Source organism: Dama dama, chromosome 1, assembly GCF_033118175.1.
Source record: "Dama dama isolate Ldn47 chromosome 1, ASM3311817v1, whole genome shotgun sequence".
NCBI lineage: Eukaryota > Metazoa > Chordata > Mammalia > Artiodactyla > Cervidae > Dama > Dama dama.
In genome coordinates this window covers 47,543,082-47,558,722 of record NC_083681.1, presented here as the reverse complement: position 1 = coordinate 47,558,722, position 15,641 = coordinate 47,543,082, and the positions used below count along the sequence as shown (strand labels likewise).

At 35.4% G+C, this 15,641-nt stretch overlaps 2 protein-coding genes across 2 annotated transcripts; both read left to right on the top strand.

Annotated features, from left to right (window-relative positions):
• The first annotated feature begins 768 nt into the window (after positions 1-768).
• LOC133053884 (olfactory receptor 52N4-like) lies at positions 769-1,734 on the top strand. The gene has a single exon (XM_061138325.1). The coding sequence runs from the start codon at positions 769-771 to the stop codon at positions 1,732-1,734; it is 966 nt and encodes a 321-aa protein (XP_060994308.1).
• A 12,227-nt stretch (positions 1,735-13,961) lies between these two features.
• LOC133053876 (olfactory receptor 52N4) lies at positions 13,962-14,927 on the top strand. The gene has a single exon (XM_061138317.1). It carries the CDS (start codon positions 13,962-13,964, stop codon positions 14,925-14,927), a length of 966 nt encoding a protein of 321 aa, XP_060994300.1.
• The last annotated feature ends 714 nt before the right edge of the window (positions 14,928-15,641 follow it).

Sequence of the window (15,641 nt, the reverse complement as noted above, 5' to 3'; positions counted from 1 at the left end):
ATAAAGTAGAAAGACTGGTAGAAAGACATAATAAAAAGAAAGATTCATTACCATTGATATATTTATGCACCCTAACCAAGATTAGCCACTTACAACCTATTACTGAATGCTTATTCTGATTAGAAATTAAAAGCATTCTAATAAGTGCACATAGACCATTATAAGAAAAGGCAAAAATGAGTCAATTTAAATGTGAAAACACCAAATCAAACCTTTTTTTCTGATTTGTGAGACCCCAATCTTCATTGAGAAATGAATAATTTAATATTTACAAAAGGTTTCAAACAGTGCCTCAATAATTAAATATCAAAGATCAGCTATTAAACAAAAATAGAATTTTTAAAGTCCTCATATCTTTTGGTTCATGGGTAGAGTGACCAAAGGACACTAAGATCACATCCACAGGGAGATCTATATATTTATTAACAAATGAAGTTTTCTATTCAAAATCTCTTTAGAGAAGATATAACAGAATTACTTTTTATTATAAATCTATGAGGGTGAAAAACTAGTTTTAAAAGACAATTTTGAATCAGTGTCTGTGATGTGAATTTGAATTGCTTAATAAAAATTTGTTGAGTGAATAAATGAACTAATCAGTAAATAAAGAGGAGACATACTCAAGGTCACTCAGGAAAGTTGACTGTTTGATCAAATAAACTACAGAATTTTAAAACATAGAAAAAGAGAAAGTAACCATAAACTATATTTTCTCTTGCCTTTATCTTACTCTAGGAAAAATCACATAAAGTTTAAGTCTATTTGATAATGCTAAAGTTGAATAAAACAGAGTGGGTCCCACCCTCATTCATTCTGAATGGAGTCCCAGGACTGGAAGATGTGCATATTTGGATTTCCTTCCCTTTCTGCTCCATGTATGTTGTAGCTATGGCAGGGAATTGTGGACTCCTCTACCTCATCTACTCTGAGGACTCCTTGCACAAACCTATGTATTACTTCTTGGCCATGCTTTCCCTAACTGATCTTGTCATATGCTCTAGCACAGTCCCTAAAGCCCTCTCCATCTTCTGGTTTCATCTCAAGAAAATTGGCTCTGATGGATGCCTGATCCAGATGTTCTTCGTCCACACCTTCACAGGGATGGAGTCTGGGGTGCTCATGCTCATGGCCCTGGACCGCTACGTGGCCATCTGCTACCCTCTGCGCTACTCAACTATCCTCACAAATCCCGTCATTGCAAAGGCGGGTCTCTCCACCTTTCTCAGAGGGGTGTTGCTCATCATTCCCTTCCCTTTCCTCACCAAGCGCCTGCCCTACTGCAAAGGCAATGTAATCCCCCACACGTATTGTGACCACATGTCTGTGGCCAAGCTGTCTTGTGGAAATACCAAGGTCAATGCTATCTATGGTCTGATTGTTGCCCTCCTGATTGGAGGCTTTGACATCCTGTGCATCACAGTCTCCTACACCATGATCCTGAGGGCGGTGGTCAGCCTCTCCTCAGCAGAAGCTCGGCGGAAGGCCTTCAGCACCTGCACTGCACACATCTGTGCTATAGTTTTCTCCTACAGCCCAGCCTTCTTCTCCTTCTTTTCCCATCGCTTTGGGGGCCACACAGTGCCTCCCTCTTGTCACATCATTATAGCCAATGTTTATCTACTGTTGCCTCCAACTATGAATCCTGTTGTGTATGGAGTGAAAACCAAGCAGATAAGAGACTGTGTTTTAGGAATCCTTTCAGGTTCTAAGAATACCAAATCCCAAAACATTTGAGTGGGCATTCCCAGGAAAGAAGAGAAAGATGACTTTTAGTTACATGCTGAGGCGGGAGTTGGCAAAATCTTTCTGCAAGTTCTATCTTGGCCATTAAAATTCGATTTATGTAGCAGTAAGTGCATCTCCAAATGCATGTCCTGTGGTGAGAATCTCAGTGTCACCTGCACACCCACCAATCTTTCTATGAATTTCTTATTTCTCCTGGCTGTGAAAGATCAGTCTAATAACTAACCCACGTTTTCTTGAACATAAACAAATTAGACCATTTTTCATAAAAAGGTGAATAAAATGGGAGGACATGATTTTGTTTTAAATAGTGAATTTAATAATCAGATAGCCAATTATGACTTTCCCCTGAAAATATATACTCTCTTCTTTTAATCATTAACAAAATACCTCTTTCTTTCCAAGGAACAGGTAGAAAGTATCCTATGATGAATTTTAAGTTTCTGGGAATTTCATTAGAATCTTACTTTACACTGAATATGTCTCTCTTAGCCAGACTACACACACTATTATACTACAGACTTATCTGGTGTTCATTTTCCTTTGAAAGTGCATTTGAAAGCACACAATCTGGAAGGTGAGGTAGATAAGTCTCAAGCAAATCTACAAAAACAAAATAACTTATTTTTATAAGAACAGCATGAGATTGGATCAAAATTGACTTTTTTCACCTTATCTCCAATTGTTAACCTAATAAAATGAAATCTTTCAGTTAACTAAAATTCTGATAGACAAGTCAGGGACTAATCATTAAGATTATTCCAAATTAATAAACAAGTGAGGAAGGCTAAAGGAACTGGCCCCTCACTTATTAGTTTCTTCAGAACTTAGTCAATTATATATAAGAATTTTAGAGTAAACTGAATCTTTACTTTTATCTCACTTTTCAACTGAAAAAAAACACACATTGTCTCTCCCCAAATCAGTTAATCACACACACCAAACTGCCTTGAATTATTTAATTGTTTTTCTTTACTATCTTGTAAAATCCTACAGAACAACTCTACCCCCTAAACTGCAATTATCCTCCCTGTATCATCCCTTTTCTCTGTTCACCTTGACCTCTAAACTTCTAAAACGAGTTTTCAACATTCTCTCCATTTTTTCTCCTCAACTTAAAATCACTCTTTCTCTAATTTTTCTTTCTGTCATCCCTTCCATTAACTGAAATTGCTTCTGTCCATCTCACTAAGGACTTCCACAGTAACAAACGCTACCTCTCAGGAATAAAGAATGCAATTCTGCATTTCCAATATCTTGAAACACCACACCCTGTACACCCTGATTCATGTTGATGTATGGTGAAAACAACCACAATATTGTAAAGCAATTAGCCTCCAATTAAATAAATGAATTAATTTTAAAAAACACTACCATTTTAAAGCTACAGATTCACAATACATGTTATGATTTTCTTCACTCCTTTGAAGGAAGACATAAAAATGGCCAACAGATATATAAGAAGATGCTCAATGTCACTAATTATCAGAAAAAGACAAATCAAAATCACAATGAGATATTTTTTTCACATCCTGTTAGGATGGCAATTATAAAAATTAGCAAACATTTGTTGGTGAGAATATCAAGAAATTGGAACTCTTGTGAACTCCTTTATGAGAATATAAAATTGTGCAGCCACTGTGGAAAGAGTAGGGAGGTTCCTCAAAAAATTGAATATAGAATTATTGCATGGTAGAACAATCACAGTTCTGGTTATTTATGCCAAAAACTGACAATAGGATCTCAGTGGGATATACACACTTCCATGTTCATTACTGAATTATTCACAGTATCTAAGATACGAAAAAAATCTAAATGTACATGCATGTGTGCTTAAGTAAGGAAATATGGTTTGTATGCATGAAAATAAGTGATCCTTATGCTAAGTGACATAAGTCAGACTGAGAGTGTAAAATATCCTATGATATCACTTACATGTGGAATCTAATAAAAATTATACAAATGAGCTTATTTACAAAATAAAAAAGACTCACATATCTCAAAATCAAACTTCTGGTTAACAAAGGGGAAATGTGGGAGGAAGAGATAAATTAGGAGATTGGAATGAACATATACACACTACTATGTATATAAAATGGGCTTCCCTGGTGGCTCAGATGGTAAAGCGTTTGCCTGCAATGTAGGAGACCGGGGTTCGATCCCTGGGTCGGGAAGATCCCCTGAAGAAGGAAATGGCAACCCACTCCAGTATTTTTGCCTGAAAAATTGCAGGGACAGAGGAGCCTGGTGGACTACACAGTCCATGGGGTCACAAAGAGTTGGACATGACTGAATGACTTCACTACTACTTTGTCAATTGCTTCATTTGCTATTATTTTCTCTCATTCTGAAGTCTGTCTTTTCACCTTGCTTATGGTTTCCTTAGTTGTACAGAAGCTTTTAAGTTTAATTAGGTCCCATTTGTTTATTTTTGCTTTTGTTTCCATTACTCTGGGAGGTGGGTCAGAGAGGATCTTGTTGTGATTTATGTCAGAGAGTGTTTTGCCTATGTTTTCCTCTAGGAGGTTTCTAGTTTCTGGTCTTACATTTAGATCTTTAATCCATTTTGAGTTTATTTTTGTGTATGGTGTTAGAAAGTGTTCTAGTTTCATTCTTTTACAAGTGGTTGACCATTTTTCCCAGCACCACTTGTTAAAGAGATTGTCTTACAGATGTATACAGACTTTTGGACTCTATGGGAGAAGGCGAGGGTGGGGTGACCTAAGAGAACAGCATCGAAACATGTATATTATCAAGTGTGAAACAGATCACCAGTTCAGGTTGGATGCAGGAGACAAATGTTCGGGGCTGGTGCACTGGGATGACCCAGAGGGATGGGATGGGGGGGGAGGCTCTAGATGGGGAACACGTGTAAATCCATGGCCGATTCATGTCAATGTATGGCAAGAACCACTACAATAATGTAAAGTAATTAGCCTCCAACTAATTAAAATGATTGGGAAGAAAAAAAAAACAAAGAGATTGTCTTTTTTCCATTGTATATTCTTGCCTCCTTTGTCAAAGATAAGGTGTCCATAGGTGCATGGATTTATCCCTGGGCTTTCTATTTTGTCCCATTGACCTATATTTCTGTCTTTGTGTCAGTACCATGCTGTCTTGATAACTGTAGCTTTCTAGTAGAGACTGAAGTCAGGCAGGTTGATTCCTCCAGTTCCATTCTTCTTTCTCAAGATTGCTTTGGCTATTCGAAGTGTTTTGTATTTCCATACAAGTTGTGAAATTATTTGTTCTAGTTCTGTGAAAAATACCATTGCTAGCTTTGGTGATTCATATTTATACATATATATTTTATTGCATACGTCATGTCCAACTTCTTGGTGACCCCAGAGACAGCCTTCCAGGCTCCTCTGTCCATAGGATCTTCCAGGCAAGAATACAGAAGTTGTTGCCATTTCCTTCTCCAGGGTTTTTCCCGACCCAGGGATGGAACCCACATCTCCTGCATTAGCAGGCGGGCCCTTTACCACTGAGTCATTGGGGCTAATCCTGGAGGTTCATACATATACAAATATATTTTATAGCATAAATGCTCGCATATAATCAATGTAAAATATGGTCAACATGTAGCATTGTCTAACTGACTGAACTTAATTTCCAAATCTCACATACTTGTTTTGGTTATTGGCTTATTTTGTTCCATGCTCTTTTGATTTTATTTATTTATTTTTTAAATCTATTTTGCAGTGGGGAAGTTTTTTTTTTTGGTATTTAAGTTTTCTGTTGAATTATGAAATAGAAAGTATAGTTCTTTCTTTTGGTGTTTCCTCTTATACCTTCCAAAACTAATGTTTAAAATACAGTGCAACAATTCTTAAAATCTTACAAAATCTGAATCATTTATTCATTAACCTCTTCATTCACTCAAAAATATTTATTGATATTAAATATGTGCACACTGTCTTGGCATACAGTGCAAATATTAACATAAATACAGAATTCTAATCACTCAGATTTTGACTAAAATCTGGTGAATTCATGTTATTGATAATTATGTATAATTATGCTCAGAGAATGCAACTTTAAAAATATATTTGTTTTTCTCTTAGGAAAATATGTCTGCTTCTCTTAAAGTCTCCAGTAGCTTTAAATTCCAGATCTCTGAGTTCGTCCTGATGTGATTTCCAGGAATTCACAGTTGGCCACACTGACTTACTTTCTTTTTTTTTTCTTCATTTATTTTTATTATTTGGACTCTAATAACTTTACAATATTGTAGTGGGTTTTGTTATACATTGACATGAATCAGCTTACCATTGGCATTACTCTACCTCTCAGCAATTGGCGCTAATATCCTCCAGGGGATCTTCCTGACCCAGGAATTGAACCCATGTCTCCTGTGTCTCCTGCATTGCAGGCTATTCTTTACTGCTGAGTCACCAGGAAAACCCAAAGGGAAATATACATTTGAGATAAAATATGTAAAAGAAAATATTTAATCCTAGTTTTCATTAAAATAACTTGGGTTTATATTCAATCTCTCCCCTAACAAATATACATGCTAAAGCACAAACACACATATATGAGAATATTCACATATTTGCATATCATTATTTCAGCACTAAAAGTAGAAAGTGTTTACTGGTTTTGATTCTCACATCAACACTTGTGTCTTTGATCCTCTGAAATATCCCTTTGGGACGTTTAACACACATTTTCCTTTAAAGGCTCAGTTTGATAGTACAGATAGCAAGGAAGCAAGAGGTGCTGGCTATGCAAGCACAGTTATTCTAAGATTTGAATGTTTTTTTTAACCAAGACCCTGAATACTGGGACCAGATTGCCTTCAGCTCACTGTTTTGTTGTGAAAGCAAAGCATAAGGTAACTAACATACACAAAAGGAAGGAGCATGGCAGGAAATCTTTGGTTTTTTTCTTGTAGGCAGTAAGACAAAGTGGAGAAGGTCTATGGATACATAGCAATTGCTTATTATTTTTCCAGAAATAAATCTTTGATTCTAGTCACACAATTTTAAGGGAAAAGTGTTGTATGATATTGGGCATTCTTGAAAAATGTGTATTTCCTGAAGTGTAACATTGTGGTTAGGATTGTTTCTCTTATTTCTCTATCCAAAGAGAAATTAGAAGTAAATCCCTCCCATGACAAAGAAAAATAGGGCAATAGTTAGAAAAGTAGTTCTCAGTCATTAGTCCAATGGTAAAAATGCTCTGGTTTTCCCTGATTCTTTTGTTATTCCTCAAAATCATAATGTAATTTGCCTTGATTATGTACTACAGAAACAGACCTAGTATGACTTTTGTTTCACTGATTTTGGATAGAAAAAACTACATGGAGCAAACAACCCTCAAATGAAAAGAAAAATATGAATCCAAGGATTAGGCATGGTCTAATAAAAGTACATCTATTGCCTATTAAATTTAAGGATGGAGATAGACAATAGATATATCAAAGATGTATTTTACAAGTGGCCGTCGTCCTGTGTTTGTATTATTATTCCAGTAACTCTGACCACACCCCAGTACCCTATTTTCTTCAACAGAGGTAATTATTCTTTCTGCAGAGAAATTATTAAGGCACTGAACTGACATTGTTCACTCTTGTCGAAAGACCCTTTACTCCAGAGAAGCTGCAATATTGCATTGTGCACTGCTATTTACAATGCAATATACAGCTCAAGGTTTTTCATTCATTATGTTAGCAAATCTGGAAGACCTAGCGGTGGCCACAGAACTGAAAAAAGGTCAATCCTCATCCCAGTTCTCAAGAGGGTAATACCAAAGAATGTGCTAACCACCAGACAATCACACTCATCTCTCATGCAGGTAAGGACATGCAGAAAATCTTGCAGGCTAGGCTTCAGCATTATGTGAAGCAAGAACTTCCAGATGTCCACACTGGGTTTAGAAAAGGAAGAGGAACTAGAGACCAAATTGTCAACATTCACTGGATTATAGAGAAAGAAATGGAATTTCAGGAAAAAAAAAAAAATCTATCTCTGTTTCATCAACTATGCTAAAGCCTTTGACTGTGTGGATCATGACAAACTGTGACAAACTCTTAGAGAGATGGGAATACCAGACCATATTCCTTGTTTCCTGATAAATCTGTACGCAGGTCAAGAAGGAAGACTTAGAACCCCGTATGGAACAACTGATTGGTTTAAGATCCAGAAAGGAGCACAACAGGACTGTCTGCTGTCAGCCTGTTTGTTTAACCTATATGCTGAGGATATCATGAGAAATGCTGGGCTGGATGAGTTACAGGCTAGAATCAAGACAGTCGGGAGAAACACCAACAACCTCAGATATGCAGATGAAACCACTCTAATGGCAGAAAATGAAGAGGAACTAAAGGACCTCTTGAGGGTGAAAGAGGAGAGTGAAAGAGCCAGCTTAAGACTAAATATTTAAAACCTAAGATCATGGTATCCGGCCCCATAACTGCATGACAAACAGAATGGGAAAAGGTGGAAGTACTGACAGATTTCCTCTCCTTGGGCTCGAAAATCACTGTGGATGGTGACTGCAGCCATGAAATCAGAAGATGATTGCTTCTTGGCAGGAAAGTGATGACAAACCTAGACAGTGTGTTGAAAAGCAGAGATATTACTCTGCCGACAAAGATCCCTAGAGTCAAGGCTATGGTCATCCCAGTGGTCGTGTAAGGTTGTGAGAGCTGGGCTATAAAGAAGGCAGAACTCCAAAGAATTGATGCCTTCGAACTGTGGTGCTGGAAGATTCCTGAAAATCCCTTAGGCAGCAAGGAGATCAAACCAGTCAATCTGAAGGAGATCAACACTGAATATTCAATGGAAGGACTGATACTGAAGCTGAAACTCCAGTATTTGGTCATCTGATGCGAACAGACAACTCACTGGAAAAGTCCCTGATGCTGGGAAAGATCGAAGGCAGAAGAAGAGGGCTTCGCAGGATGAGAAGGCTGGACGGCATCACTGATGCAATGAACATGAACTTGGGCAAACTCCAGGCTATGGTGAGGGACAGGGAGGCCTGACATGGGGTTGCAAAGAGTTGGACGCGATTGGGTGGCTAAACAACAACAACAATGCAGTTCAAAGCAGGTATTGAGCATCACAGTTAAGAGAAACTCTTCAATGCTTTAAAGTAGATAGATAGAGAAAGGAATAGAAATCCTATTTTTAAGTTAATTAGGATTATGTTAAAATTGATAGGTGGTGTAAAGATTGACCAAACCAATATATTTGTTCTGTGTTCGTCATCTTATTCTTACCCCCCTGTATTTTGTTCCCCTACTTTACCAAGGGAATGTTTATTTATGTGTCTTTCTAATAATCTTTTTTAAAAATTACTTTTTATTATAATTGATTTACAATGTTGTGTTACTTTCACATGTACAGAAAACTGAATCAGTTCTACATATACATATACACTCTTTTTTAGATTCTTTTCTCATATAGGTCATTACAGAGTATTAAGTAGAGTTCCCTGTGCTATACAAAAATTTCATATCAGTCATCTTATATATAATATATAAGATATTATATATCCCAATCTCCCAATTTATCCCTCCCCTCCTTTCCCCCTTGGTAACCATGTTTGTTTCCTATATGTGTGACTCCAGTGATCTTGAGGAAGATGCTTTGTATTTTTTATTCTACTAGTTTATTTTATGCATTCCAAGTAATATTAATTAGATTATAACTTAATAATTTTCAAAGTCAAGCATAAAATGTTATTTATTTATTTATTTCTTCTTTCATCCATCTGTTCATTTATTTTAAAACTTTTCTGATATGTATCAGGTGGTTGTTAGATACCAGGGGTTTTAATGTAAATACAAACTGTCCTTTTTTTAAAATATTCAAACTGTCCTTAATGTAAATAATTTTACTGAATTGTGGAGGATTCCCACTATGAATTGATTTTTATAGCACCATGAGTTAAATACAATGAAAATAATTATTATTTGAATAAATCAGTTCCTTGCCTCTAATTATGGCAGTTTATAACTATATTATTTTAAGATTATTTATAGAATGTTTCACTACTGTCCCACTCAAGAGACTTTCAACTCTTTCTGAAGAATGTTTTTTCTTTAAATGAGTATGAATTAATTATATTTGATGAGAGTTGGAAGATGAGCGCCAAAATGGCAGAGAACCACATATCACAAAGCAGAGAATATCAGTGTGACAGGAGTAGAAAACAGCAAGTAGCCTCCTGTGACAGTCGGTATAACTGTCTTAGGTTTTGTAGAGGCACAAGGAGAAGTCCGTGAAGGGCGTGTGTATCAATATGTGCAACCTGTGTTTCTTTACTTTTTCCAAAACAAACCTTTAACAAATCTAATCTGTCACTTCTTGGTGGCACTTTCTGATGCAGAATTTCAAAGTGATTATATTCCCTATAGACAATAACATTGAAATAGCCACATTTATTAATGGAAGGTAGAATGAATATTCTCTCCGATGGAACACAGTAAAGAATTCATTTCGTGGCACTCAATGGTTTTCTAGAGCATTAATTTTTTAAAGCATTCCAAAATTGCTGTCAGTCTGAAAAAAATATACAAATATTGAACACACAAAATGTGGTAGCATGTTTCAGTATGCTCCTTCAATGTTCTTTTCAATATGATTTTCTGATTTTAATAGCATAATATACATATGAAATTTTCACAATTACATCTTGATGAATTTTTACAACCAGAAACCCATTTCTCTCACAACTAGATTAAGAAAGATAATATTCCCAGCATGTCACTAAACCCCTCTTCCTCATGCTTCTTTTCACTTAGTCACACCTGGGAAAAACACTCTTCTGGTGTAATAGCACCTATTTCTTCGATCCACTTTTGTATTTAATGTAAATGGTGTTAAACATTACATTCTATTTTGTCTAGTTTTTAAAATTAACAATTTGTGAGATTTAAATTTTTCATATTGTGCATGTAGTTATGTCTATTGTCATTATCAAGTTTCACTGTGGGAACACACCAAAATTTATTTACCCATTCTGATATCAACAGAAATTTAGATATCTTCCAGATTTAGATTATTAATATACTACAAATAATATTGGAATAATCATTTAATTAATAGTTGATGTGTTTTGGCAAAAATATATACACATTTTTAGTTGGAATGGATGTGATGGCTATATGACACTCACCATCAAGATATGCCAAAATTATTTCAAACCTATACACATACCAGTAGTGTTTGAGAATTCCAGTCATTCCATGTCCTCACCAATACTTGGTATCTTTTATGCTTTTTCATTTTAACTATCTAGTTTGGTATGTGTTTCTATGCCATGAGACATTCAAATTACATTTATTTTCCAAATTATTATAAAAATTGGTGACTACTTATATGTTTACTGTCACTTTTTTCCTCTTTTGTGAAATATATATTTTATGTAATTTGTCCCTCCCTCTTTTTCTTATTGCTATTGTAAGAGTACTTTAGATATGTTGAATATTAATTTTTGTTCAACTTATGTGTTGCAAATATCGTCTCCTAGTCTGTGGCTCATTTTTCACACTTTCAGCAGTGCTTTTTAATTTAAAAAATTAATTTTAATTTAATTCACTCTGTCATTTTTCTGTGGGTAGCACCTTTTGTAGTCTATTCCAGATATTAAAGAAGATATGCATATTGCATTTCACATTTAACTCTACATTAAAAAAAAAACTGTTGTATGAACAAAATGTGTATCTTTTCTTGCAATGTATATCCAAGTATTCCAGTAATACTTATTGAAAATGGTGTATTTTCTCCCAATCCATAGTGTTTCCTTTGTCATAAATTAAATGGCTTAATGTGTGTTTCAGAATTTGGTTTCTGGGCTCTGTACTTCATATAATAGTATTTTTAACCACATTTAAAGGGATGAGTAATAGCTTTTTAAGGAAGTTATATAAATTATCCTCATGCATATCTTTAAGAAATGGAATGATAAGGTTAAAATCTGTATATTTCTCTTCTATACTGCTCTTCTTGTATTACCTGATCTTGGAAAGGTTGAGATGTAATAAAACCTCAAGGAGATTAAGTGAACTGCAAAAATCAACTATAGAATCCAATTTTCTATCCTATAAATTGGTGGGATTTCCATCATGATAGTTGACCATGTGTCTATGAAAAATCGGATAAACTATTTCATATTCCGGTCATTATAGGGTTATTAAGAAGGTGTTTGATAGAAACCATTTTTTTTCCCTTGGGAAATTGGTCACAGAGTTATTTTCATTCTACTAAGTATAAAGCTTACATACACTTTTGGTGATTTAGAGCCCACTGGCTAAATTATTATCTGTTGTTTGCAGTCAACCTTAGGCTTGCATGAAGCTCATTTTACTTACCTTTTTAGCAGAGACTACAATAGCACTAAATTTTTTCCTTCCTTCTTCTGACCTAACTTCTAGACACTGCAGACCATATTTCTTAAGGGAGAGGTAGGAGAGGATTCTAGCTTATTCATTGCCAGTGCTTTCCAAGCACCATGAAGTTAACTAATGGCTCTCTGGATATTTATGAATTATTTATCACTTATTATTTAGCATCAATGAAGTTCCTATTATCTGATAATTGCAAGATTCTTTGTGGTTTACCTCCTGGCCAAACATCTAAATTATCACTTGTTCCCTCCACCCCAGTGACTTCTCACAGACTTGATCATTTGATTTCCATACTTTTATGGAAGTATGGAAATCTTCCATTCTTTTCTCTGGAATTCCTTTTAAAAATGTGTCTCCTTTATAGCATGTTTTTCCTTCCAAATAGGTATCAAACACCTTCTCTTCAATATCATCTTTCTTTGTTATCACCAATTCCTCCTTCAACACTCCATCAACAACAATAAACATCCACTTTAATAGTCCAGTGCTCATTTAAGAGGTTGCACATACTTTTATTTTAATTCTTATTATAGTTACTATGATAAATTGTATGCATCTTTGTCCGTTAACTCTCATGTCCTTAATGAGTGAAACCCTTGTTCTCCACATTGTCACATTTTAGATGTTCAATACATACATATGAGAAATTAAAAGATTAATGAAAGGATGAGATACCATTTACTTATCTCAAATACTTAAATTGAAAATGAGTTTAGCCATAAGTATGGAATTTGGAATTAATTAATTGTGTTCTTAGATGAGAAATTTGATGTGTGGTAAGAAATATCAGAAATATCAAATGTAAAGTAAAGTTGCATTTATTTATATTGTCTCTTACTAGAACTCAACTACATGTGTTCCATTGTGAAATATATGAAAATATAAATTTGAAAGATCAGAGACAACCAATGAGAAAACAATAAAAATTGGAGATATCAATGTATTTATTGAATGATAAATATTACGAGAGAAACAAGCATAATCAAGGCAAAATACACAAATTCTTTTAGTAAAGTATAATAGTGTGAAACTAGTTTGTTTTGTTTTTGCTAGATAGTAGATAATCTCAGAGGACAATGTTTAAAGATAAAGTAGAAAGACTGGTAGAAAGATATAGTGAAAAAAAAAAAATTCATTACCATTGATATATTTTTGCATCCTAAACAAGATTAGCCATTTACAACCTATTCTGATTAGATTATTCTGATTAGAAATTAAAAGCATTCTAATAAGTGCACATAGACCATCATAAGAAAATGCAAAAATTACTCAATTTAAATGTGAAAACACCAAATCAAACCTTTTTTCTGATTTGTGAGACCCCAATCTCCATTGAGAAATGAATAATTTAATATTTACAAAAGGTTTCAAACAGCGCCTCAATAATTAAATATCAAAGATCAGCTATTAAACAAAAATAGAATTTTTAAAGTCCTCATATCTTTTGGTTCATGGGTAGAGTGACCAAAGGACACTAAGATCACATCCACAGGGAGATCTATATATTTATTAACAAATGAAGTTTTCTATTCAAAATCTCTTTAGAGAAGATATAACAGAATTACTTTTTATTATAAATCTATGAGGGTGAAAAACTAGTTTTAAAAGACAATTTTGAATCAGTGTCTGTGATGTGAATTTGAATTGCTTAATAAAAATTTGTTGAGTGAATAAATGAACTAATCAGTAAATAAAGAGGAGACATACTCAAGGTCACTCAGGAAAGTTGACTGTTTGATCAAATAAACTACAGAATTTTAAAACATAGAAAAAGAGAAAGTAACCATAAACTATATTTTCTCTTGTCTTTATCTTACTCTAGGAAAAATCACATAAAGTTTAAGTCTATTTGATAATGCTAAAGTTGAATAAAACAGAGTGGGTCCCACCCTCATTCATTCTGAATGGAGTCCCAGGACTGGAAGATGTGCATATTTGGATTTCCTTCCCTTTCTGCTCCATGTATGTTGTAGCTATGGCAGGGAATTGTGGACTCCTCTACCTCATCTACTCTGAGGACTCCTTGCACAAACCTATGTATTACTTCTTGGCCATGCTTTCCCTAACTGATCTTGTCATGTGCTCTAGCACAGTCCCTAAAGCCCTCTCCATCTTCTGGTTTCATCTCAAGAAAATTGGCTCTGATGGATGCCTGATCCAGATGTTCTTTGTCCACACCTTCACAGGGATGGAGTCTGGGGTGCTCATGCTCATGGCCCTGGACCGCTACGTGGCCATCTGCTACCCTCTGCGCTACTCAACTATCCTCACAAATCCCGTCATTGCAAAGGCGGGTCTCTCCACCTTTCTCAGAGGGGTGTTGCTCATCATTCCCTTCCCTTTCCTCACCAAGCGCCTGCCCTACTGCAAAGGCAATGTAATCCCCCACACGTATTGTGACCACATGTCTGTGGCCAAGCTGTCTTGTGGAAATACCAAGGTCAATGCTATCTATGGTCTGATTGTCGCCCTCCTGATTGGAGGCTTTGACATCCTGTGCATCACAGTCTCCTACACCATGATCCTGAGGGCGGTGGTCAGCCTCTCCTCAGCAGAAGCTCGGCGGAAGGCCTTCAGCACCTGCACTGCCCACATCTGTGCTATAGTTTTCTCCTACAGCCCAGCCTTCTTCTCCTTCTTTTCCCATCGCTTTGGGGGCCACACAGTGCCTCCCTCTTGTCACATCATTATGGCCAATGTTTATCTACTGTTGCCTCCAACTATGAATCCTGTTGTGTATGGAGTGAAAACCAAGCAGATAAGAGACTGTGTTTTAGGAATCCTTTCAGGTTCTAAGAATACCAAATCCCAAAACATTTGAGTGGGCATTCCCAGGAAAGAAGAGAAAGATGACTTTTAGTTACATGCTGAGGCGGGAGTTGGCAAAATCTTTCTGCAAGTTCTATCTTGGCCATTAAAATTCGATTTATGTAGCAGTAAGTGCATCTCCAAATGCATGTCCTGTGGTGAGAATCTCAGTGTCACCTGCACACCCACCAATCTTTCTATGAATTTCTTATTTCTCCTGGCTGTGAAAGATCAGTCTAATAACTAACCCACGTTTTCTTGAACATAAACAAATTAGACCATTTTTCATAAAAAGGTGAATAAAATGGGAGGACATGATTTTGTTTTAAATAGTGAATTTAATAATCAGATAGCCAATTATGACTTTCCCCTGAAAATATATACTCTCTTCTTTTAATCATTAACAAAATACCTCTTTCTTTCCAAGGAACAGGTAGAAAGTATCCTATGATGAATTTTAAGTTTCTGGGAATTTCATTAGAATCTTACTTTACACTGAATATGTCTCTCTTAGCCAGACTACACACACTATTATACTACAGACTTATCTGGTGTTCATTTTCCTTTGAAAGTGCATTTGAAAGCACACAATCTGGAAGGTGAGGTAGATAAGTCTCAAGCAAATCTACAAAAACAAAATAACTTATTTTTATAAGAACAGCATGAGATTGGATCAAAATTGACTTTTTTCACCTTATCTCCAATTGTTAACCTAATAAAATGAAAT